At 40.9% G+C, this 25,975-nt stretch overlaps 1 protein-coding gene across 4 annotated transcripts in view; it reads right to left on the bottom strand.

Annotated features, from left to right (window-relative positions):
- The window catches only part of LOC124716957 (1-phosphatidylinositol 4,5-bisphosphate phosphodiesterase), a 425,614-nt gene that overhangs the window by 121,830 nt on the left and 277,809 nt on the right, over positions 1 to 25,975 (bottom strand). For 2 of the 4 annotated variants that reach the window (XM_047243553.1, XM_047243551.1), the window contains 2 exons: positions 19,308 to 19,445; positions 6,682 to 6,761 (listed from right to left, as the gene is read on the bottom strand). In XM_047243553.1, the coding sequence (XP_047099509.1) occupies positions 6,682 to 6,761; positions 19,308 to 19,445 (218 nt within the window). Of the gene's footprint in view, positions 1 to 6,681; positions 6,762 to 12,775; positions 12,856 to 19,307; positions 19,446 to 25,975 lie in introns of those variants that run through there. The other 2 variants (XM_047243552.1, XM_047243554.1) reach the window with 2 other exon arrangements.

The following is a 25,975-nucleotide window of genomic DNA, read 5'->3' as shown; positions in this document are numbered from 1 at the left end:
AGGTAGCGAGTGCCGTTGCAGATGCAGCACAGGAATTGACAGTGAACATAAAACTTTTTCCAACTCGTAGTGCGGATGGTACAGCAACCAGTAATACATGATGAAGAAACAAACAATGAATCAGTGTCAGCTGAAAATACACTAGACAAGTCAAGAGTGATCTCAGGAAAAAGTCGCTGAGTACTTCAGCCCGATGTGCAGCAACATTTGCTCTCAGGGCTGCACACACGTGTATGCACTCAGACTGACATGTTACCGATCAGTTGTGCTGCACTGACTGGCCCATTCCAAAACTGCCGTTTGTCGCTGGTACCACCATCGACAACACCTCATGATACTGTCACAAATACACTGGTAGTGGGTATATTATCTGGACACACACACACATTGTTCTGACAGTTCAAAAATGTAGCTAGGAACCAAAGAGAGGAGGTCACCCCACCTCTCCACAATGCACAGACAGCTGCAGCCTTGACAGTGACAACAGGCTCCTGTTTACCTAAACTGGACAGTCAATGTGTTATTGTTACCCTGTAAGGCTTCAGTATGAGACAGAGCAGATGCTACTGTAGCAACAGTTCAAAGTACCAAACAGCAGAACAATTTCGAACTTCCTTCTGAGGCAGCTCGTGAGTCGTCTAGTTTGGATAAATAGGATAATACACCTGGCAATATCTGAGGAACAGCACAGAGATGACATAATGGTCAGAGGTTGCCCCCCTCCCCCAAATCCTCCATATCGATTCCCATGCAATGCAACACACACAATTGCACTGAACGTGAACCATACTGGAGGTATCACAGTGAAAAATATATTTTGCTTTTCATTTGTGGTGAGTTCAGTGTTACAAGTCTGAGAAATGTACTTCCTTCACTTCTGTGCACACAATTCTGCAGCTCGAATTGATTTTTACACCAACTGCTTTTACACATTTCCGTTCAAATATTACATTTTGAGATATTGTAATCAGTGCTGAGGGACACAAACTGGGACTGAAGAGTGTCTCCTGCCATTATTTTCAGACAAAAATTTACACAGCAAGTGGTGTACTCCTTTGCTGCTCGTAAAACAGAATCGTGCGACTGACAAAAGAATGCCAGTGCTCATTAGTACAGTCTTTTTGGTTAACTACAAGGAATGAGGAGCATACCAGGATGTACAACATGTGCGTGTTACAAGGTTAAATACCAATGTTAACCACTAAACTTCTTTCAACAAGCAATGGCAAAGTGAGAACTACAAAGCTTGCAACCAAAAGTACATGAAAATTAAGTTGGAATTACAAGCTGTTTTGAAGTGTAATTTTAAAATGTTAAATGTTAAGCTTAAGAAGAAAGGCTAAACTAGTACTGCAACCAGTTACTGCAGGAGAAAGTCAGTGTGCTACACACACAGAAATTCCCAACACCCTACACTGTCTCTCCGGCTGATATTTGAGCACTATGAAACTCACAACAATTCAGGTCTGTATTTGTCCACTAGGATTACTATTTAAAGTACTTTTTGCCCCCTTCTACATTACATTTGACCGAAGCATAATAAGTTTCCCATAGTGCTTGCACGCGGCAGCACAACTGGAGCTTTAGGAAAAATAAACAGATCTGACAAACAAAGATGTGGTACAAAGGTTACACTCACTGTCCTTCGCGCTGTCAAAGGAGGATCCAGGCTAAATAGGCTGACCTACACAGTCAAATAATTTTGGAAACAATGTATCAGCTCAGAAACGATTGCTTTCTACATACTCTACAACAAAATAAAAGCCCTAAGAAATCAACAGTTCTATCAATAGTGATTACTTATTTTACAAAAAGATTAAAACAGTAACAAGTTTAATTTCAGAAATCCCTAATCACATTCCACAAAATGTCAACATTTTACGAACAACAAGTGTAGCATTTTTTACCAGTGAGCACCCGATTCTGATTAACATTTTAATTTTTATCACGAGTCTCACCTACAGTAGAACTGACAGTGCGAATATGACAAAGAATGATTACAGTTTTGACACTTGACAGACAATGTCCAACTAATCGGACAAGCAGCACTAGCTCATCTGGAATAGGGTGTAGGTAGGAAGTACTTGTTGCTTTTCAAATAAAACATTCCAGAATTCACTTTGGCTGATTACGGAAACTACAGGAAAGCAAACCGAGACAGCCAGAAGGGGATCGGAACACACTGTTCGCCACTCACCGTCCTCTGATATGACTTCACAGCAGCGTGTGAAATGCTTGCCGAGGGTAGTACTGACTGTGGCAGCGGAAGTGCGTCTAATTTCAATTCAAATTTCCCACTAACTTCTACTGCTCTGACATATGTTCACATTCATAGTACTTGTGGGCACGAACCAGTGAAGCAGCCACAAAATAAAAAGAGTGTGGCAAGGCAACACAGAGAATCTAATACAGTGCAGAGGTACTTTGCATTTAAAACAGCCTGAGTACTCCCAAACAGCCACCGAGGAGAATTTACGCCACACATTGCACTAATTGTTTCGTTACCTCTCCAAATGCTGGAGGATGATAATGGGGCTTTGTTTTCAGAGTACTGACTGGAATCAAATCCAGTGTTTGTAGGGTTCAGCAAATAAAATGCACATCATCTTCACACGTGCCAAACCGGTCGCTGATTTTTCCGATGACACGAATGAGAACAGTGCCATCTCAGAAGGGAAAACCCCATGCTCAGGATAATACCCATAGCGTTCGACAAGCACAGCGGTTTGTAAACATTACTTTTACTTGATGGTGACGGTCAGATCAACTGACAAAGTCCTACTTTCATCCAAGCTGATATAGACTGAGTGCCACATGTCAAAATTAAAAAACAACTCCCTCAGTCACATGGTGTGTGCCTTGGTGGCTCACTGTATAGGTGTCAGACAGAGAACCTCAAGACCCAGGGTACAATCTCTAACTGGTGCAAGCGTTTTTCTGTCATTTATTCCTTCTTTCACTTTGAGCAATACCTTGTCAAAGTGAAACATTCCTAGCTGTACTCTCTGTAACAGCCTGAATAATTCAGTTCACAGGTCAGTACAGGTCAAGGGGGACACCAGATGCAGGCATACCTCGATGAGCCTTATTAAGGGAAACAAGTCTCTTCGACACTTTCCTGTCTGTATCGGCAGCTTAATCAAACTTTTTTTTTGTGCGTGACAAGCAACTGTTTAATTGTCTTATTACAATTACTGTTTTAGATTTACACCATCATTACGGTATCTGTATACATCAAAACAAAACAAAACACAAAACAACTAGAAATGCTTAAGAGTCAATCACCAACAAATTCTGGGATGTTACCATATTTCTTTTTCTTTGTCAGTATATTCTTGTACAACTGATGTAATTTTATTGCAAAAATTTTTATTCCACTTTATGTCTTGATCCCATGTTTTCTTTGTAACACGTTGTAATAACCTTTAACATTGAAGGCGTGAAGAAGATTTAGTTATACCTTTGCTTAGGTTTTCTTTTCATAATAAATGTCTATGGTCGTACACTCTTCAACACTTCTACACTTACCTGACAATCAGTTGTGACTGATTTCATATTGAACATACCACCTTTTAGACAAAGATACCCGTTTGGTCCTGTAGATATTTAGCAATTCAAATCGACCGTAATTACATAGATTGTGATACTGATACATGCTATGATGTGTAATTAATGGTTGATCTTTCATAAATATAAATTTATGCCAGCTATGTATGACTGATTGATCGTCATGGATTTGTAGCCATTTTATGCTTTACTCTGAAGTTAATATATGATGTGACAATGGCATAAATCAAACCCAGTGTTATAATAAAAGACAGTTAAACAGTTGCACAACCTCAATTAAATGAACAAAGCCATTGGCTATCACCTTCAAAAAAATGTTTAGTTAAACTTTCACAGTCCATTTAACATGCAAGGTTTTTACATGAACACTGTACAGTGTCACAACACCTGCTTCAGATAATCCGAGTAGATTTTAACTCACCTACTTCATCTCATTTAAAATATAGTCTGAGGAAATTGTAAAGAAATGTTTTGAAGGGAATGAGGGTGGTATCTACCAATGGGAAAAGGATCGAATGTATAAAATTTTCTGACAAAGTGGCACTTTTTACTGAATTTTAATTGACAATGAACAAAATGACAGAACGTCTGAGTGCAGCATGCCTAGAGTACAAGATGAGAATTATTAATTGTAAGAAAATCAAGGACATGACCATTCCTACAAAGTAAAGGAATATACAGCTGTGAGGTAAGGGCAGGGCGTAGTTGTACAAGTAAAAAGAAATCAAATACAAAGGCACCTAACAGAGGAAGAGGAGATGACATGCACCCAAGCAATAACAACCAGAACTGCAATGGTTAAGCAAGCATTCAAATAGCAAGAAGAAGCTACTATGTGGAACACTGAACAGACATGTAAGCAAAATACTGGTTAAATGCTTTGTCTGGAGTGGGGTTCTGTACAGTGCAGAAACATGCACAATAAGAAATTAAGATGAAAGAAGACTGGAGGCTTTTCAGATGTAGACAAGGATGAGTATAGTAAAAATAAACTGGACAGAGAGAATTAAGGATGAAGGACTATTAAGAAGGGATTGTGAACAAATACAAATACTGTAGGAGATTTCAATAGAAAGAGAACTTGTTAGAACACTATCTAGAAGGCACCATTACTATCACATGCTTTAGAAGCAACAGCTAAAGGAAAAAAAGAGAAAAAAGGAGAAAAGATATCCAGCTAGTGGACAAAATCAGAGTGCAAAACAAGTACATAATGACAAAAGAATGGCAGAAGACAGAAAATGCAGGAGAGCCATTATCATCTTAAGACCTTCCTAACTGGACAGACCAGATTTGTGGCTGTTATCACACAGGTAGTAATTAAGCAGCAGACACTACACATGTCCTTTGTCGGATACATATCTCCATGTTACAGACACGTGTATAGTGCTGATCGGTGAGTACAAGACATATGGTGCAATCTCTCAGGAAATGGTGTCACAGAACCACTGATGGCTACAATTTTTTCTTTACTTGCCCGAAGCGAGGGCCAGACCAGTGTCCCACAATTTATCAGAATTTTACATTGTAAACTAAACCTATCTCAATTTTGCCATGATACAGACAGCTGCCAGTGTTTTTTATGTTCATGTTTTGTTTCATGTACTACGTAATAATAGCAGCCGAGAAGTAGGAGGACAGCAGTGCTACGACAAATGCGTTGTCGTGGGTTGAAACTTCCCATTTCCTGAAGCATTGCAAAAAGACGAGAAAACATCCATCAGGAAGGTGGGTTCTTGACAGAATATAGCTCTCTGTACAGTTCCACTGAATGCATAGCATTTAGCTTACCTTCAACAACAACAATAAAAGAAACATTATGTCAATGCAGTGTGTACAAAGGACAGCCTTTACTGTATGTCTACTCTACACAACAGTATTTAAAAGGACTAAACTACTGTACCAAAAGTACCTGTACATAAGAAAACAGTATTGCTATTACTGATCTGCTAACTTACATTCCCCATAGATGAGTAGCATTTCTACCTTCTCTTCGTTGGTGTACATTCTACTTATGTTGACATTTGTCCTCTGTCAACGTCAGCACATGGATGTGTTCCACTACCCTGAGTACCTGCACTAAGCACTGGGAGCATCAATGTCAGTGTTGTGTTATGTGATGTGATTAATAACATTGTGTTTCAGTGAATGGTACACTGTGATACATTTTTGAATAGATCTTTATGAGAGGAAATGAATTACTGAATAAAAAATACAGGGTGCCATTTAAAAAACTCATACTGCTGTTCACATCTTTGTAAAAAAAACAAAGCTACAACGAAGGCAATCATGCTGATTGATGTCCCCCTGATGGCTAAAGAATGTTTGCTTGAAACATTTTGTAATTTGCGTATGGACAAACAGTTATTTAGGGTGGTCAAGATAAATGGGACACCCAGTATATATATTGAAGTGTACCCTACAGTCTTGTCGGTGTCAGTACCCTGCATCGTGCTACAAACGTGAGGGATTTATAGATGCCACAAACAGGAGGGATTTATGGAACATAATGTGTGAACAAATGAAAGGAGAGTGTTTGATAAGTGTGAGACACAGTCACATGTTCTACCTCCACCTGAATTTCTGCCTTCCCCTACAGTTTCCACACTGGAGCATTTTATCAGTGAGCTGATCTAACAGGAAAACTACACATTTCCGAAAATTTTAGAACAGCCATCTCTTTTGCTGTAACCAATCACTACAGTAGCATTTAAATGAATCACATGTTCTACAACAACAAAACAGATTTAAGTGGAAAGATTTACACCACCACACAGTTCCAGTATCTAGCAGAATACAAACAATTCACTCCACAAGAAACTACACTATACAGCAACTCAAATGCTGCCCACACAATTTTTTTCTGTAAAAAGTTTACCTGTTAACTGACCACATATTCACAGTGGGTCAATTCACAACCAGCGTGGTGCTAGCTACAAAGAGATGGACACACAATGTGAAGGGCACGACATGGGTGCCACCGAGCTGATACATCTATGGGGAGGGGGACGGGGAGGGGTGCCAAGGTGGAGGCAATGCCTGGATCCTCCCTGCTGGCGAGGCGGGGAAGGTGAGGCCCAGTATCGGTGTAGGCGCCACACTAACTACACTTACTGTTTCATGAGGTTGGTGCGCGGGCACACATTGTTGATCTTGTTGTTGTGTGTGATCTTTCGCAAGCCGTCCCTCCACGTCTACACGGTAGATGGCGTGTCGAGAGGAAAGGGGCGAAAGAGACAGGCAGAAAAATAGTTGTATTTACTCGTGTAACACGACAACAAAACAAATGACACATATTACTGCAACAATAATTATACGATCTTTAATGATTAGAACAGCACATAAGTTAAATCACCAGCACAGAAGCTCAGTCTTCAAGAAAGGAGTTTCTCCCTGTATTAGCACAGAAACTGTTCAGTTTAGTTATATTATAACAATACTGAGCTTATGTAGCAAATGTCTGCAGAAATCCTGAAAAGAAAAAGTGAGTGATGGATACAAATGTATACAGGGCATCTGAAAACAAGTTGCGGAAAATGTAGAAGCCAAATATTCCCAATAATGTGAGTCAGGATGTGTCACAGGTTGGCTCCTCTACTGATCAATTCACAGCCACAGTCAGAATAAGGATGAAGGAATTCATCAGCATCCGGATCCAAGGGCAGAGGCCTTGTGTTATGTGAGGAACAGAGAGTTCACACTCATGATCAGGAAGGGGGAGAAGGCGAACCCAGAACTCATACTTTCAGCAGAACAGGTGATGAAAAGGCAAACAGTATGTGAGGATCTGAGGAACGTAGGGGAAACAAATGGAAGAAATGACAAGAAAGTCAATGGAAGGGGTGATGGGGAGGGGAGGTAAGCAGGAGGACTAATACTTAGAGAAGAGTCAGGAGCTCGGAGTGGAATAAAGTTGACCCACAAGGGACTGAGGTGACAGTATATCAACCCTCCTGTGTGCCTAACCTGATGTACCCTTCTGAAACTGGACAGTGCAGAACATGGATTTAAGTGAGAAATTTCACATAATCAGAATGCGAGTACTACATATGGACGGAATAAGGAATAATGAGATCAGGGAAATGGTAAAGAAAAGGGAATTGAATTGGTGAGGCTTAAGTGGTACAAAAGGTAAAGAGAAGGACATGTATAGAATAATGAGGAAGATGCACGCACTGAAGCTCTAAGACAAAAGTAGAAAAGAAGAGTACAAAATAGTTGGCTGAAAGGTTGGTGTAGAGGATTTGGAGAGAATACGAGTACTAGAACAGAGTGGTAGAGGGAGGGGGAGGGGTGTCAGGGTAAAATGGAGAGGCTTACATGCAAAGCAGACCCGGCTAGTGGCCACACACTGACCCTCACAATAGTTCATCAAGTGGTAGCAGAAGGGTTAGCAGTTGACATCACCCTCCATTTCTAGAGTGTGCATGATTGTCAATCACTGCAAACTCCAGGAAGGCTCCTCCTTTGCACCACTCCCTCACAATCAACATGGTGGTGATGTCTGTAAGTGTGTCACGTTCAGCATGCAGTGTCACGCACCACACAACGTTACGAGGTATGACTGCTTCACGGCTGGGCGTAAACACCACTAACTGTGAAACTTATCTTTCTTAAATAAATTTCTAGTGAGCTCTCACTCTTAAGGCATAATCAACATTTTTGATCCCTTTCCATTCCTGTCATTATGCTGTTAGGTAATGTTTGTGTCTTATTTTCAGGCACCCTGTAAACACCGACCTGCAGCACACAACAAAGAAAATGTTTGCCACTTATTTGGCAGCCTGTAGAATGCTCCCAAATGCTTCCTTAATTTGTTTCTGTAACAAATCATGCAACTACCTTTCACCGGGTTGTATGCATGACACCTTTAATGATAGGTGCAATAAATGAGCATTTGTGTAAATTTTATGGTAACTTCCAACACTTTCTTTGTAATGTAACCCATACAGCTCCACCTGCGTTCTGTTGGCTAGCACAAAACGGATGTCGCAGCCTAATGTTGAGGCCATCAGTTGAGGTGGAGGACAGGCAAGGGGGGAAGGGGGAGGGGGAAGGAGAGTGGGCGTCACCGAGGTCATGACCCCCGTCCCCAAAAATGTGGTTTTGGGAGTAATGACTGTATAGTTACGCCAGGAGTGTAAACCACTCTGTAAAGACAAGTTGAAGTCACAGCTGCATTGAAATTAAGACGGAAAACAAATCTAAAGGCTTGGTCCTCTTCTTTAAATTTTGTAGTGACAAACATTTTGAAGCCATATTCTCTTGCCATTTCATATAATAAGACATACCCTCATACAGTTCACAATGAGAGTTATGGCAACCAGCAGTGCAAATCCACTGTTTATAGACCTGTACTTAAAAATACTAATAAATGAAAAATTAATCTGTTTCCATTATGAACCAATGGGTGTGAGTGCAGTAATTACACTATGTGATCAAAAGTAACCAGATATCCCCAAAAACATACGTTTTTCACATTAAGCGCACTATGCTGCCACCTACTGCCAGGTACTCCTTATCAGCGACCTCCGTAGTCATCAGACATCGCAAGAGAACAGAATCGAGTGCTCCACGGAACTCGTGGACTTCCACCATTGTCAAGTGATTGGGTGTCACTTATGTCACATGTCTGTACACGAGATTTCCACACTCGTGAACATCCCTAGGTCCACTGTTTCCTAAGTGATACTGACATGGAAACGTGAAAGGACATATACAACACAAAAGCGTACAAGCTGACCTCGTCTGTTGACTGACAGAGACTGCCGACAGTTGAAGAGGGTCGTAATGTCCAATACGCAGACATCTATCCAGACCATCACACAGGAATTCCAAACTGCATCAGGATCCACTGCAAGTACTATGGTAGTTAGGTGAGGTTATGAGGTTATGAGCGGCTGCTCATAAGCCACACATCACACTGGTAAATGCCAAACGACACCTCGATTGGTGTAAGGAACGTAAACATACTTTCGACGATTGAACAGTGGAAAAACGTTGTGTGGAGTGACAAATCGCAGTACACACTGTGGCAATCCGATGGCAGGGTGTGGGTATGGCGAATGCCCTGTGAACGTCGAATGCCTGGTGAACGTCATCTGCCAGCGTTTGTAGTGCCACAAGTAAAATTTGGAGGCAGTGGTGTTACGGTGTGGTCATGTTTTTCATGCACCCCTTGTTGTTTTGTGTGGCACTCTCACAACACAGGCCTACATTGATGTTTTAAGCACCTTCTTGCTTCCCACTGTTGAAGAGCAATTTGGGGATGGCGATTGCATGTTTCGATACAATCGAGCACCTGTTCATAATGCACGACCTGTGGTGTAGTTGTTACACGACAATAACATCCCTGTAATGGACAGGCCTGCACAGAGTCCTGACCTGAATCCTACAGAACACTTTTGGGATGTTTTGGAACAACGACTTTGTGCCAGGCCTCACTGGCCAACATTGATACCTCTCCTCAGTGCAGCACTCCGTGAAGAATTGGTTGACATCCTCCAAGAAACTTTACAGCACCCGATTGAATGTATGCCTGTGAGAGTCAAAGCTGTCATCGAGGCTAAGAGTGGGCCAACACCATACTGAATTCCAGCATTACCGACGGAGGGCACCACGAACTTTTAAGTCATTTTCAGCCAGATGTCCAGTTACTTTTGATCACATAGCGTACATTACATTAACTTCAATGTGAGGTTAAATGCTGCAAAGCTGACGGCTTTCAATGATCCCACCTATGACGGCGCAGATAAATTGCAGCGACCCGAAAGATTACCAATGATGTCTCCACTCTATGGCAGTGTAGCTGAAAGTCAATAACATAAATGCTGGGGTTGGTGGTACCACCCTTGCTCCTCATTAATGGCTAATAAAAATTTACCAGGTCAGAGAGTGGTGCTGTAAGGCATCACCAAGTCATCCTTTCGTTGGTCTTTGTAGGCTGCTTGTAGTCTTCAGTGTACAGCACATAAGATTAGAACAATAATAAATTCTCTATCCAGAGGAAGAATTAGCAATTGTTTGAATTGTAAACATTGTCAGAGTCCGTCAATAGGAAGTTGAGACCACAGTACACAACCTTCAGGGTGAGTGTCGATCAGACAAATGTTCTGCGGCAGGTCCAGTGTGTCCCAGTGGAATGCCATTTTGCAATTAACAAATGACAATTTCTGAAATCTGAGCTGATATGCACAGATACTTAAAAAGATGTGACCCTTGCTTCACTTCCCATCAGAAATCAGATGTTACTACTGATGATGAGTCAGGGGGTGAACTACTGTAGAGCAAATCTTCTACAAGCAAAAAGACAACACAGGGTTTTCGAGAATGAATGTTCTGCACTATGTTTTTATACATCTGGCAAACTTTACAGTCAATTGATCAGTCAAAAGAAATTTCACTGTAGGATTCGGGAAAAGGCGAGAGAGCACACGAGATACAAACAGTCAAATGTATGGAGGCATTTACCAGCTTAATATTCTGCATACATCCCCTGCAAGCTATTTCTGAGTGTGCAGTGGAAGGAGAGAGAACTTCCCACACAGCCAGCTCCCCCTCATCTTTTAGCCTCGTGAAATCAGCAAGAGACAGGGGAAGCTGGTGGCAGAATTGTCACACAACCTCACGCGAGTCCCAGCTCTACTCTGCACTTACTCGATAGCATTTCACGAGAACAATTTGGCCTTTCCTGCAAAGATTCACTTTTAAACTATCCAAATATCTGTCTGAACTACCCAGATATCTATGTTACGCTCAATACTTCATGAACTGTGCTATTTCCAAATGTTGAGTAACGTGAACATATGAAAAAGATCAGGGAGTAAATTTGAAGGCCAGTGATGAAGTGCATTACTTATAAGAACACGTGTCATCTGTGGGATTCAGAGAGGATTACCAACAGCTTTCTTGTTGTTGTGAACCTGAAGTGAATTGAAAAGGAAGGCCGATTTTCATTATTGCATCTGAGAAGGCCTTTACGAAGTGAAAAGCATCAAAGTGTAGAGGAAACGTACTGACGAGTAACAAGAGAGTGTGTATATGGGTGGAACAACAATACAAACATAAAGCACAGTAAAGACTGAATGAACTTTTCTAAAAGTGGAAAAAATGACACTGTAGTGCATTTGGCACTGTAATAACTTGGAAGACAATGGTGTGTAACACATCATAAAAGTGATGTTTGTATTCCTTGTGCAGTTATTAGTCCAATGAATGCCACAGAAATCTGTGTAAAAAATATTGACCAAAATATGCTTAAGAGGTACACCAGAAAACAAAATGTTACTCAAATAACATCAACAATTTCATCCAAATACTTTTCAGTGTCTGCATACAAAAAAATTAAAACAAATTTTTTTTAAAAAAACTTTGCCTTTCTTCGCACTGAGTCACTAAAACATTTTTAAAATTATTTTTATGTGCAAATGTCCACATGTGAATTATTAATACACACATATAGCCTAAAGAAAGAGTTACTCCTACGAAATTTACCGGTGAACATATAACACAGGCCATAGTCTCAACACTATTATAGTTCCAGCTGACATCACTATGGCCATGCATTACACGGCTTGTCTGTTTCTTTTCTTCTTCTAAATCTGTCAGCATGCACATTTTCAAAACAGAAATACTGTAAACTATGTATGCAAGACTGCCAATGAATCAAATACACAAAGTTTTAAAACACACTAAACATTAGTGAAACACTGTACTTCAACTTGACAGTGGACACACACATCATGCTCTAATGACTGTTTGCCACCATGCATGTTAGCACACACTGCACAAGTTGTAAGCTTTCTTACAGATTACTGGGGCTGTGTGTTCCAAAAGAAAGAGTTACAACATCAGAAGTTGTTCCTAACAAGTTACCAGTGTAACTCGAAACCATCACAAATCTGCAAGGAGAATTCTGGGACAGAGTGCACATGAACAGAAAATACATTTTTGGTATTCTCTTCTTTTGGAACACACATATCTAATAAGGAAGACTTGCTCAATGTCGAGCAGGATAAGTCTTACCAGTTAATAGTGTAACATGAGGCTAAGGGAAGAAACCATGCTTAACAGCACATAAATACAGATAATCAGTATTCTAGCCAGAAACATGACACACACATGCTGACTGGAACAGTAGTCCCATACTGAAGCAATCTGTTCCAGGATATTAATAGTTAGCACACAGATATCTGAAAGCAAAACTTACTGTTTCTTTAAACACGTCATGGGGCAAACATTATTCGCTTTCACGTTGTGCGTGATTTTCCTGATCCCATCTAACCAGGCCTGTAGGAAGTGAAAAGTATTAAAATGAGACAGAAACATGAGACATTCTTCTCTTGTTGTTTGCAAACCCTGTGCTTCAGCATGCTTCTGCGGATGTGCCGGCCGCTATAAGTACAATCTCAACCCGTGTTAGACTCAAATAAAAATAATAATAAAAAAATCAACTATATTATTTCCATACCAGCTATCAACTTACAGGAAAATTTTTTTTTTTTGGCAGGCACATAAGATGTCAAGCACAGAAATCATATAAAGAAAGTCATTGTTAATAGCTGGATGAGTTCCTCAGTTCGTAAATGCCAATAAAAAGCTTCGGGGAAGAGTTAACACCCAGAGTAGTAAGAAGATACGTGCAATTATAACTACTTCACCACAATTACCAAGAACAATTTCAAATTGTTATTCATTATTTATCTAAAACCTTTATCATTGAAATATTCTTGTCACTTAGAGACTGTCACCTCCTGGAATAGACAAGAATTCAAACTGCTAAATTATAATAGTTTACTTTCTAATTACATATGTTTAATGTAATTTTTAATGTTAATATAAAGTGCTACAGGACTGTGGGTGTCTGCTCCTCTCAAACTCATATCTCCCCTGCTATGCTGTCTAAATCAAATCGGAATGGGCGGGTCAGTCTCTCTCTCTCTCTCTCTCTCTCTCTCTCTCTCTCTCTCTCTCTCTCTCTCTCCCTCTCGCTCTCCCCAAATATCCACATCATATGATTCTACTCCAGCACTCGATCCCTGGGATAAGTTTCCTTGTCATAATATTAAATCTCGAAGTGCAAGTGGCGTTTTATATTGATTCATATTTCATTTATTTACATCATTCATGATGCACCATTACAGTTGCTAGGACATAGTACTTTAGTTCATCCTTACGTGGAAGGACAATTGCCAGAAATTGCCCTGCACAATACAGCCCAGTTTCAGCTGTTATTATTATATGAGCAGGCAACATTGAGTATAATCACTGAAGACAGTGCTCAGTGACATGGTTTCTATGGATATTTCTGTAGATACACACAGGTGACTGGTGGCAATGTGTGGAGAGTATGCCGAGTCACAAAAAACCATGTACAACTGGGTGGCCGGTTGGAAAACCGGCTGCACATCGATGGAAAAAGGAGTCAGTTCTGGGATGAAAGTGACTGTGGTAATACAGGCTAACATTTAAAAAGTAGAAAATATCATTTTCATTGAGCTGTAAGCAGCCAGAAGCATTCTGCACCATACAGTGCACAAACACCTTAAGCTTGGGAATGGGTCTGCCAGGTGGGTTTCCAAATCCCTGAATGCAGCACCAACACGACAACACAAGGACATGTGCAGTGATCTTCTTCAAAGCCACGGCTACAATCCAGAATATTTCGTGCTCAAACTCTCGACAAGTCTCGGCCCTGCACCTGTGAGCTGGAGACCGAAGCCCTATGAGTGCAGTGGATGCATAATGACAGACCCCTCTTGAAGAAGTTCTGCACAGGGCTTTCAGTGGGACAACACATGGCCACAGTCTTTGTGGACAAGGACAGAATCCTCATCACTGATTGGCTGTAACTGGGGACAACTGTAAACAAATTACTAGTACTGCACACGTGCAGACTGTGAATGTTACACCGTGCAATTCAAGATAAACAGCCAGGATAATGGGGGGAGATGGTGTGTCCGCCTTACATAAATAAGTGTCAGTGACAATTTAGAGCTTAGTGACACTACGCAACCTACAAACTTCTTTATAGTACTTGTTTAAGTTGGGGATGGGGGGGGGGGGGGGGGCAGCACTTGCAAGGCCGTCTGAAGGCCTGCACAGGAATATGAGGCTCACCTTTCAAGTTCTCACAAGCAACCATTACAACAGGTGGCATTAACTTAATTATTGTTTTACAAAGCATCAATTGCTGTTGTTGAAACAATGGCAGCAAAGGATAGCAGCACCTATTGTATATACCACACACGTGGCCAACAACAGACCAAAAGAGCTGCATCACATTGGTGTGGCACTGTTTCATACATTTGTGCTAAGACTGAAACATTAATATTAATGTATTTTCACTGTTTTCAAACATTTCTATGTTATTACCAGGAATTGTGCTGCATTATTGTTGCTACAGACGGAAATTCATTAGAAGAGGAAAAGTTATTTTTCACAACCACAATGTCTAATTATAGTAACCAATAAGTTGTGCTTTATGTGTCAATTAATATCAAAGGTATAAAACTGTAGGGCTAATTTATGAGACTGTAAGGCAAAATATTTATGAGAAAAGTTCTATGTAAATCAGAGAGTGAAGCAGCATGCTGGTGGTCAATCCATTGAATTTATGTACATATTTTAATCAATTTTCATTTCCAGATAAGATTTATACACCATCCATCCGACAAGTTCTGAAATCGATTTTATCCCTGGCATACAAGCAACATCAGCATAGTAAACTATGATGGCAGTGACGTGCAACTGACTGGCCAGTTATAGGCAGGTAGTGTTAACTGACGGATGTGTAGTTGCAACAAAGCAACATATTTAAACTGAGCGTTCGAGCCATTCTCCACAACGTTTTGAAGAAGAGAAACACGTGTGCGAAGTTTCTCCCACACACGAAGACTCCTGAACAGAGACATGGATGCCTGCACACCTGTCATAGACAATTCTTTTCAAGAAAAAAATCATCACAGGTGAGTAGTAGTAGAGGGGTTTTGTGGGCGCACAACAGCAAGGTCTTCAGCGCCCGTTCAGTATCATAGTGAGACGGGTCATTACAAGTGAAGATACTTGGTGTTATCAATAGAAGCCTACCACAGAGGGACACACTGCAGCAATTGACACGAAGGGGCAATACTTTTGACAACATAACTGACATCTGAGCCATGTGACGAGCAAGTTGAACAATGTACCAAAGAAGAACTTTTCTGGCAGTTTCACATGGCTGTAAGACGATTCTGTGTGTTGCACAAAAGTGGGGGTAGTCTCTAAACACCTAAAGCATTAAAACCACCATCTTAATTTTTCTATATCCTTATTCCTCTTATCTTGAAACTTTTTGAACTGACAGATTATATAGCAGCCTTAGTCATTAACACAGATTAAACAGATCTACTTAATGAAGTTGTCACAATAGGAAACTGTAGTACCTGCACGTTTCTGCTACTTATGATGTAAAGAATGAATATGTGAGATTAACACTTTAGTTTCACTAAGTATAAATGGAGATTAAATATGGCACCAAAAGTCTATACAGAATTGCTTCATCCCTAAAAGTGTTCTCGTGTGTGATATAGCACTAACTGGCTGCATGTAACTGCAAATTAAAAGCTTGTCTGTCCCCTCTTTTCCCATAGAAAAAACAATTAGAGGCATTTTAGTTCCAAGACTAGTGGGAAACAAGAGTTTCTCTCTTCAAAGCTTGAAGCCAAGTTCATTCCAGATATGGACTGCAAGACACCTATCTGTATTGTAGTAAAACAGCAACATTCACAACCTGCAGTGCAGGCCACTTACGGACGCTGTCGTACCACAGTCAGTCAGTCACCTGACTTTTGGCGTCGACGTGTGCTGGAGACAAAAATTCCATTCTGTGGGAGTCCGAGCGCTCACTCTGTAGCCTTTACAGAGTGTAACTAAATGCCCTTTATAGACTGACGACTCATGGGCAAAAATGCTGGTTAGTAAACATCACAATACACACTGCTATCTGACTCCTGCTATTTGTCGTCTGGGTCCACTTACAAGGTTCAGTGTTAATGGCACCAGTGATACAGTAGGTCCTAGATTGTTCTGATATATATAACCGCCAATCCCTGGTCCCCCAGCTTCCATCTTGCCGAAACCCGCACCAGTAATTCTTCCCCAGATGCCACAGGGGTCTTATAAAGTGAATATTTTGGGTAACATTTTGATGAAGATGTAGTGGCACATCTTCCAAGAGATCACACAGTACACTGTCAGGGAATCTCAAGCATCCAGCAGCCACAAGATGTGGTGGAAGAAGGTACGGCCTAGTCACATGTACATCCATGAACCCTGCACGAATGTTCAAGCTGTATTGTTCCTGAAATCCATGGAGACATGCAACATGTTGGTTTTCATCAGTCCATACAACTGCTGCAGGACTTTAGAACATCTTCCCTCATTAAGATGGCTTCATCTATGAAAAGGATTTGCTGTGGGAAGCCAGGCTTGTCTACACAACACTGCAAGAACCACTTGCAGAAGTGGGCTCATGATGTAAATTTCTGTATCTATATTGCTTGCACCTTCTGGAGATGGTACAGGTGTAGCTGTTGCTCATGCAGGAAAAGCCAGAAAGTAAGGTGATCCGCATTCACTCTAACTGCTACATTTCTGGACTCCTCGCCATGTTCTCTTCCACTGCCATGGAGTTCGCCTATGCAAAATCTGTTTGGGCAGTGCTATCCTGGAGCACTGTAGACGGCCATGAATGTACCCATCTCTGTGGACTGGTGGTACACCATAGCAAAGATGGAGTGTGACGGACAGTGTTTTGCAGTGTGGAAAGCACTCCGTGTACAACTGACAGGCAGCCATCCACTACACCAAGCTTCGACGTACAGTAACATCTTACCAGTATATTCCACAGTCGTATAGTTCGCCTTGGTCACCACCAACATACTAAAAATGAAATGTTTGTATACCTTGCATTCTTCACTGTAGTGAATGACTATTACTGTACAGTAGTAAAGTATGAAAAAAGACCACAAGCATAACAGCAGGTACAAACCTGTCTGGGCAGATCAGAAAAACAACTGAATGGCATGTAAACGAACCATTAGTGGGCAAGGGACATCAGGTTACTGGCGAATGACGTGTGTAGTACCCTAGTCAAGAAAACGTGGGAGGTCTGACCATGTGTCGTGGTGCTTTGCATGCAACGGGAAAACGGTTCATTTCCAGACATAAGTTCCTTTGCTAAACTTAACCACTTCGGTTCCAACTACAAGTCGTCAACATCTGTATAGGGAATTTAGTTACAACCTGTACATGTGACTCTGCAAATGGCAGCTTAAACAGTGGCCAAGTAGTTTGTTTTGTGTGAGCAAAAAATGCAATATTTCACGTTAAAGATTCGAAGAATTACATATAGGGTGCCCCAGGAGGAATGGTCAAGATTCAGGGATATGGCAGGAGCATTCATTTGAAACAAAAAGCTTCATATGGACACTGAAAAAAAGAGACTCATTTGTTTTGTTGGTCAAGCTTTAGAGGGCTGAAGAACATTTAATGCTGAATGGTATTCGTCACAGCACACATCAATTTATTAGCTACGTGTGGTTGATGAAACCGAGAGAAACAATTGAAAATGTTGTATCGTTTTCATTGTGACAGTATTAGATGTCTCACAGCACGACAAACAATTGCTAGTTTGGCAGAGAACAAGACTGGATTAATATCTTGTCATCTGCATTCAGCCGAGCACTCTGTTTTGCTGTCATAATTACGTCAGACAACTGAATGCCTGAACAGTCATGTCAGCAGGTTTCTGAATTCATCCAAAAGCAATCTTAGAGATACCAACAGATGAGAGCAAAAGAATTTTCCAAAATTGTTTGGTAAGCTTGCAAAATGTATAAAATTTATTTAAAGATGAGTATTTTGGGTCACAATGAAAGGATTTACACCAAAAAATATTTTTCTCTCATTATCTTTGTAAAAACCTAAAAAGGTGACCTTTGACTGCAACACACGACACTAGTTGAGTCTCTTCTTTACTTAAACCTAGGCTTCACGTGTTCTAGGGCCAGCTCGACTGGAAAATCTCTTAAGGGAGAGAGAGCTCTTCACCTGCACTGCTCAAACCTCGCCACAAGCTGAGAGCACAGCTGATTCCAACATTGTTGTTGTTGTTGTTGTTGTTGTTGTGGTCTTTAGTCCTGAGACTGGTTTGATGCAGCTTTCCATGCTACTCTATCCTGTGCAAGCCTCTTCATCTCCCAGTACCTACTGCAGCCTACATCCTTCTGAATCTGCTTAGTGTATTCATCTCTTGGTCTCCCTCTACAATTTTTACCCTCCTCGCTGAACTCCAACATATTTTGTGATGATTAAATCTGAAAACCTATTTCTATATCTTAACTCACCTTTTATCCATACCACACCAGCAGCCACGAATGAAACATCAAATTCTGACATTAGCTTTCTAAATTGCGCCAACAGTGCCAAGGCTGCTGTCGATATTTTTGCATTGTAGGTGCATCAGTAATTGGTGCTTCGGGAATATAATGAAAGCTGCCAGTCAAACGACTGAAGCTAGTGCTCGTGAAGCAAGTGACGTACTTTCAATAGCTTCACCACTGAAGAATTTTGCTCAAACTGAAGTTTGTAGAGAATTATGAGAAGAAAAGTGTGACAAGAGAGCAAGCATACGGAGAGGTCAAACTGTTTGTGTGACCCCTGCACGGAGAGAAGGCGGTTGCGCAGAGTGCTCGACGCACCTTGGCGGTGTCGGCGTCGGGGCAGACGACGTGCTGGTAGTTGATGTTGATGTAGTCGGTGCCGCTGCAGATGGTCAGAGACTTGTCCTCTACGGTGTCGCCGTGCTTCCCCACCAGCTGTGTCAGCAGTTTCTGGTCCTGTCGGCACACGTCACCAAAAAATTACAAACAATCTATAACAGGCTCTCAGGCAGAGCAGCTCCAAAATATGCAGTAGTGGAAATCAGTATAAAGGCGAGGTTCCTTCGAAAGTAATATACAATGACCGAAGCATGCATGTACAGACTTTATTATGAATGTAGTAGATACTCTTTGTCCACGATAAGTTGACGATTTACCCAGTCAACGAAGATCAAAAAATGCGATTGGGAAAAATAATTTGTGTAGTCGCAAATTTTTGTATAGTGGTAGGGGGAGTGTCATGAACAACGTGCTAAAGAACCTCATCAGTAGGGTGAGGGCGTTGGTGTGTGGGGGCGTTTAAAGGTCACTTTTTTTACGTTTTTCTTGAACAACCATGGCCTCTACCGAAAATGTTTCCCAGTACAAAATTAAAATACGCTGAATTTCCTACATAAAAATTTCTATTCATTTTTTTTCTCTAGGACCAATAGTCCTCGTGTTACAAGGCGTCGAAAAACAGTAAATTTATGAAAACAATGTTTTTATGGTATAAAATTAATGTTTCTTGTTAAATGAAGTTAATTAAGACCAAATATTAAATGGCTATAAATCATTTACGTACAGTAGAACGGCACTGAGGGATAAATTTTGTTCTGAGGAGATGACAGGTGGCATCGGGTGAGGATGCTGTTTGAGGGGGGGGTGGAGGGTAGTTGATGATGATGATGATGATGATGATGATGATGTTGATGATGATGATGATGGAAGGCATGACGCGGAACGATATCAAGCACTTTCCTTATTTGTGCATCTGCAAAACGAAGAGCGAGCTAATGAGTCCTCACTCCACCTACCCCATTACATCGCAAGAACACACACCTGGAGATTTTTGAAATTTCACAAAATGCGTTGTACGACGACACGTGTTAGAAATGTTACTTTTCCACAAATGCATTAACACTAAATGGAATAGAGATATCTGCTACTAACAGAACTACACATACGAAAAGAATCTACGTATATCTCTGCACACCACCTTGCCCCGGTAGGCGGAAAACTGATTGCTGTGCACACTGTACGTTTTTATGGTATAAAATTAATGTTTCTTGTTAAATGAAGTTATTAAGACCAAATATTAAATGGCTATAAATCATTTACGTACAGTAGAACGGCACTGAGGGATAAATTTTGTTCTGAGGAGATGACAGGTGGCATCGGGTGAGGATGCTGTGTTTGGGGGGGGGGGGGGGGGGTAGTTGATGATGATGATGATGATGATGATGATGATGATGATGATGGAAGGCACAGTTTTTTGGGGAATTGACTTCTTGTCTATTCCAGGAGGTGACAGTCTCTAAGTGACAAGAATATTTCAATGATAAAGGTTTTAGATAAATAATGAATAACAATTTGAAATTGTTCTTGGTAATTGTGGTGAAGTAGTTATAATTGCACGTATCTTCTTACTACTCTGGGTGTTAACTCTTCCCCGAAGCTTTTTATTGGCATTTACGAACTGAGGAACTCATCCAGCTATTAACAATGACTTTCTTTATATGATTTCTGTGCTTGACATCTTATGTGCCTGCCAAAAAAAAAAAATTTTCCTGTAAGTTGATAGCTGGTATGGAAATAATATAGTTGATTTTTTTATTATTATTTTTATTTGAGTCTAACACGGGTTGAGATTGTACTTATAGCGGCCGGCACATCCGCAGAAGCATGCTGAAGCACAGGGTTTGCAAACAACAAGAGAAGAATGTCTCATGTTTCTGTCTCATTTTAATACTTTTCACTTCCTACAGGCCTGGTTAGATGGGATCAGGAAAATCACGCACAACGTGAAAGCGAATAATGTTTGCCCCATGACGTGTTTAAAGAAACAGTAAGTTTTGCTTTCAGATATCTGTGTGCTAACTATTAATATCCTGGAACAGATTGCTTCAGTATGGGACTACTGTTCCAGTCAGCATGTGTGTGTCATGTTTCTGGCTAGAATACTGATTATCTGTATTTATGTGCTGTTAAGCATGGTTTCTTCCCTTAGCCTCATGTTACACTATTAACTGGTAAGACTTATCCTGCTCGACATTGAGCAAGTCTTCCTTATTAGATATGTGTGTTCCAAAAGAAGAGAATACCAAAAATGTATTTTCTGTTCATGTGCACTCTGTCCCAGAATTCTCCTTGCAGATTTGTGATGGTTTCGGGTTACACTGGTAACTTGTTAGGAACAACTTCTGATGTTGTAACTCTTTCTTTTGGAACACACAGCCCCAGTAATCTGTAAGAAAGCTTACAACTTGTGCAGTGTGTGCTAACATGCATGGTGGCAAACAGTCATTAGAGCATGATGTGTGTGTCCACTGTCAAGTTGAAGTACAGTGTTTCACTAATGTTTAGTGTGTTTTAAAACTTTGTGTATTTGATTCATTGGCAGTCTTGCATACATAGTTTACAGTATTTCTGTTTTGAAAATGTGCATGCTGACAGATTTAGAAGAAGAAAAGAAACAGACAAGCCGTGTAATGCATGGCCATAGTGATGTCAGCTGGAACTATAATAGTGTTGAGACTATGGCCTGTGTTATATGTTTACCGGTAAATTTCGTAGGAGTAACTCTTTCTTTAGGCTATATGTGTGTATTAATAATTCACATGTGGACATTTGCACATTTTATTTTCTAGGAAACGCCCCTACCCCCACCATGAGAACTGCTAGCTCTTCAATTTACACACAGCATTTTCTGCCCAATTCTGTTATGTGAGTAGACAAAACAACTTTGCTGTTGAGTGAGTTCAGTGCTTCCCTGTACCTTTATAAGGTATGTTTGTATCTCGCACTTTTTGCTTATTCTGCCATTTAATGGTTTAGATAGGTTCACGAATCAAAAGTTTCACGTAATAATTACTTCATCACTTACTGCAGTTTATATGATGGTGTGCTAAGAGCACGAAACGCGTTATTGATTATTAAATAATGCAGCAGAAACTGTCATATTTGGAATTCGTTTTATTAAGTTACTAGTTATTTGCAATGATTAAGAGAGTCTGTACATGAAATATGTACCTATAAACAGTGGCCTACCATTGTACAAAAATTTGCGACTACACGATTTTTTTCCGCTGATTTTCCTTCTTTGTCTGGGCTAATTGGCGCGGTGGCTGCCAGGAACGGTCGTGTCTCCGCATTAGCATTACGGCTTCTGAAGTGTACGGAGCCGTGAGGGGCAGACAGCATCGACTGCTCGCCTTACAACGAAAGCGGAGGCGCCACTCGCGAAAATATGCCCGCTTAAGAGACACATGCTCGAGAGTTTTACCCACAACTTTTATATTATTTATCGCAAATAAAGAAAAATGAAAGTACATGAATGTACAGCTTACGACACCATGACTCGCAAGTCAAAAACTAATTTTTGGAATTTGTTTTCACATTGCATTGATTAAACACAGCGCAGCAGTAATGTTTACAAAGTGTAAATAACTGTGACTGAAAGAATTGTCAAAATGATGTTCGCAAAATATCACTGTCTTTTGTGTTTGATTCAACATCATTATCATCATAGCCTGAGGGCGTGATACTGATAACTTAAACGATGAACGTTTCTATATTCCATCTCATGTACAATACTCCAGCTCCTGAATAGAATAATTACTGCACGCACAGAGGCATTCAAATATCGTTCTTCCCGCGCTCAATGCGCAAATGGAACAGGAAGAAACCCTAATAAACTGGTACATGGGACGTACCCTCTGTTATGCACCTCACGGTAGTTTGCAGAGCATAGGTCTAGATGAAGACTACAACTCTTAAGGCCTCCCGGAAGTGCAACTGGCAGAGCCTAAAGCTGTCCTCACACGAAACGTGTTTCTCACCGCGAAGCACGTCAGACTTGTCCATCACTGTTAGCACTCGCTCTGAAACGACCCGGCTACATCTCACGCATCTTAATGTGCTCCTCATCATGATATGCGAACGCAGCTCTCTCTCTCTCTCTTGCAGTAACTTTTCTAGTCCTGTGCAGTAACGCAAAATAAAGACGCATTAACGAGATTCTGCAAGCTTTCCTTCGACATGTCACCAGTGACAGTGTTCTGCCTGAAGTTGTGTTTTATTTTGATCCACGCCAATTCTATCGGTTTTAGATCGCAGTTGTAGGGCGGTAAACGAACTACTTCGTGGTCTCGGCTCTCAGCGATTTTATCCACGATGTGCACTTTCAAGGCTGGTTTGTTTTCGTTTTTAGACAACAGTTCCGTCTTCCTCATTGAGTCGCTGCGGTTTATTTGCCTGTCTCGCAACCACTCTACCGTCGTAATCGTGAACTCATATTTATTAGGCATTCTGTCGAACTTCCTGTTGTGGTATGGCGCATTATGCATACAATCGCAGAATTGGGTCGAATATAGGAACCACCACATCTGTAAACACCCCCTCCCCCTCCGTCGACGTCCAGTAGTTTAGTCAACTTCAAGAAATTCGCAAATTAATGAACATAGCTTCTTGCATGAAACTTCCTGGCAAACTAAAACTGTGTGCCAGGCCGGATTCCCAGGTTCGAGTCCTGGTCTGGCACACATTTTTATTTTGTCAGTAAGTTTCAAATCAGCGCAGACTCCAGTGTAAGATGAAAATTTATTCTAGCTCCTTGCTGCAAGTACCTGCCGAATTCGTCATTTTGCGGAAGTTTTTCTCAAACTTATAGAAGTTGTGTATGTTCAGTATTCATGCGAAAATTTCAGTGCCGGAAATGAAAAAGGTACAAAGACTGCCACTGGGACCCTTAAACACACATAATTGGCACTACCAGTAAAGGAAGTGCGACATGAGTTTACCAATCAATTTGTTTCACCAGAAGGGAAAGCAGAATGGCAGTACAGACGTCTTTAAATTTTAGCTGATTTTGTAATGTTACCGCAAACATAAATGCATTACATTTGTCATAAAAGTTATCGTGGCCAAACAGTACACATGAGAAACGATCGTGACAGAATTTATACCGTAGTTTCTTTCTTATCACGAGTAACAACGTAAGGCGTTTACATTTCCGGGATGGAAATTGGTGTAAAGGCACTCATATTGTGTTACTGCATTGTTAGTACTTCGTACAACCTCCATTCTTCCTAATTATCTCAAAAATTCTATTCGCCGTTCACTTTGTTAGGGTTTGTAGTATATGCAGTGAAACTGCCTCTCACTCTTCGTGCATTGCTCTTTTCTGTTCACATACGACCTCAAATTGGTCTTCCATTGTGATTAACTCGCCTTACAAATATTTCCCAAAGCTTTCCGACGGGGTTCACATCCTGACTACGTACAGACGAGGAAAAGACATGAGCATCTCCAAACCTTTTTTTGTTGTAGCATAAACATGCCCTGAAGCATTATCTTGTTGAAACATTAGACTTCCGTCCATTAAGTCCTCATACGTTCCAATCCATTTTGTATGTTCTGTCCTCAGATCATGCCAGTCATATTGAAATACAGCCCAACAATCCAAATTAAACTTTTTCACGCCTTTGAAGATCACTTTATCCCACTCTCGAGAGAATGACATGTTTTTCAACAATCTGCAATCTAGCTTATGTTTGGATGTTAGACCGGGTTCCTGCAGTCGTTTCTTGAAAGCAAGATATTTTCATTCGACATTGCTCATACCCCTCCCATGAACCATGGACCTTGCCGTTGGTGGGGAGGCTTGCGTGCCTCAGCGATACAGATGGCCGTACCGTAGGTGCAACCACAACGGAGGGGTATCTGTTGTATCTGTTAAGAGGCCAGACAAACATGTGGTTCCTGAAGAGGGGCAGCAGCCTTTTCAGTAGTTGCAGGGGCAACAGTCTGGATGATTGATTTGGCCTTTTAACAATAACCAAAACGGCCTTGCTGTGCTGGTACTGCGAACGGCTGAAAGCAAGGGGAAACTACAGCCGTAATTTTTCCCGAGGGCATGCAGCTTTACTGTATGGTTAAATGATGATGGCATCCTCTTGGGTAAAATATTCCGGAGGTAAAATAGTCCCCCATTCGGATCTCCGGGCGGGGACTACTAAAGAGGACGTCGTTATCCGGAGAAAGAAAACTGGCGTTCTACGGATCGGAGCGTGGAATGTCAGATCCCTTAATCGGGCAGGTAGGTTAGAAAATTTAAAAAGGGAAATGGATAGGTTAAAGTTAGTTATAGTGGGAATTAGTGAAGTTCGGTGGCAGGAGGAACAAGACTTTTGGTCAGGTGATTACAGGGTTATAAATACAAAATCAAATAGGGGTAATGCAGGAGTAGGTTTAATAATGAATAAAAAAAATAGGAGTGCGGGTAAGCTACTACAAACAGCATAGTGAACGCATTATTGTGGCCAAGATAGACACAAAGCCCATGCCTACTACAGTAGTACAAGTTTATACGCCAACTAGCTCTGCAGATGATGAAGAAATAGATAAATTGTATGATGAGATAAAAGAAATTATTCAGGTAGTGAAGGGATACGAAAATTTAATAGTCATGGGTGACTGGAATTCATCAGTAGGAAAAGGGAGAGAAG

Source organism: Schistocerca piceifrons, chromosome 9 (assembly GCF_021461385.2).
Source record: "Schistocerca piceifrons isolate TAMUIC-IGC-003096 chromosome 9, iqSchPice1.1, whole genome shotgun sequence".
In the NCBI taxonomy this organism is placed as follows: Eukaryota; Metazoa; Arthropoda; class Insecta; order Orthoptera; family Acrididae; genus Schistocerca; species Schistocerca piceifrons.
This window is presented reverse-complemented; position numbering and strand designations above follow the sequence as displayed.